This window comes from Myotis brandtii, unplaced genomic scaffold, assembly GCF_000412655.1.
Source record: "Myotis brandtii unplaced genomic scaffold, ASM41265v1 scaffold975, whole genome shotgun sequence".
Classification (NCBI taxonomy): domain Eukaryota; kingdom Metazoa; phylum Chordata; class Mammalia; order Chiroptera; family Vespertilionidae; genus Myotis; species Myotis brandtii.
Genome location: NW_005372049.1, coordinates 588,319 through 589,290, shown reverse-complemented (window position 1 = coordinate 589,290; position 972 = coordinate 588,319). Strand labels below are relative to the sequence as shown.

The window sequence follows — 972 nt, the reverse complement described above, 5'->3', positions numbered from 1 at the left end:
CCCACTCCCCTGTCTGCTGCCCTGGCCCCGCCCCCAATGACAGCCCCTCCTCCTGACTCCCAGCCCCCTCCCTCCTAGAAATGTGTCCACTACTGGCCCACGGAGGAGGACACCTACGGGCCCTTCCGGATCCGCGTCCGAGAGGAGAGGGAGCTCCCGGAATACACCGTGCGGCGGCTCACGGTCCAGGTACAGGCCTGGCCCCCCGGGCAGCCCGGCCGCCCTAGCTGCTCAGGGACTGGGGCCATCCTCCCCTGGGAGCCAAGGATTGATCATCGAGCCTTTCTCTTTTTTATAATAGATTTTATTGATGTCGGAGAGGAAGGGAGAGGGGGAGAGAGAAACATCCATGATGATGAGAGAGAATCACGGATCGGCTGCCTCCTGCACGCCCCCCACTGGGGATCGAGCCTGAAACTCGGGCCTGTGCTCTGACCGGGAATCAAACCACGACCTCCTGGTCATAGGTCGGTGCTCAACCCCTGAGCCCCGCCGGCCAGTGTCCCTTCCCGGCGGGAAGGAGTGTGACGGGCAGGAGAAGGGCTGACCCTCCGGCTTGTGGTCCATGACCACCCCCGGGGTCGTTCGGCCTGGCCCCCCCTGGCACCAGGGAAGAAGGCAGCCGCGTCCTCCCCTGACCCCGGGCCCCGCCCTTGTCCCCACGCCAGCACCAGGAGGAGTGCCGGTCGGTGAAGCACATCCTCTTCTCGGCCTGGCCTGACCACCAGACCCCGGAGTCGGCCGCACCACTGCTGCGCCTGGTGGCCGAGGTGGAGGAGAGCCCAGAGGTGACCGCCAGCTCGGGGCTGGGTCCTAGCTGCAGTTTGGGGAGCCCTGGGCTGACGTCACCTCCTCTCTTCTCCTCCCCCCCAGACATCACCCTACAGTGGCTTATCCAGCACTCGAAGTCACGGAGGAGCTGAGACTGCGGCCCCCCACCCTCGGACCAGGGACCCTCCACCCAGACCTGAA

General features: G+C 65.9%; 1 protein-coding gene across 1 annotated transcript in view; it reads left to right on the top strand.

Annotated features, from left to right (window-relative positions):
• The window catches only part of PTPN7 (protein tyrosine phosphatase, non-receptor type 7), a 21,769-nt gene that overhangs the window by 18,544 nt on the left and 2,253 nt on the right, over positions 1 to 972 (top strand). Inside the window, 2 exon segments of the mRNA XM_014533399.1 lie at positions 79 to 189; positions 669 to 805. Coding sequence (XP_014388885.1) covers positions 79 to 189; positions 669 to 805 — 248 coding nt within the window.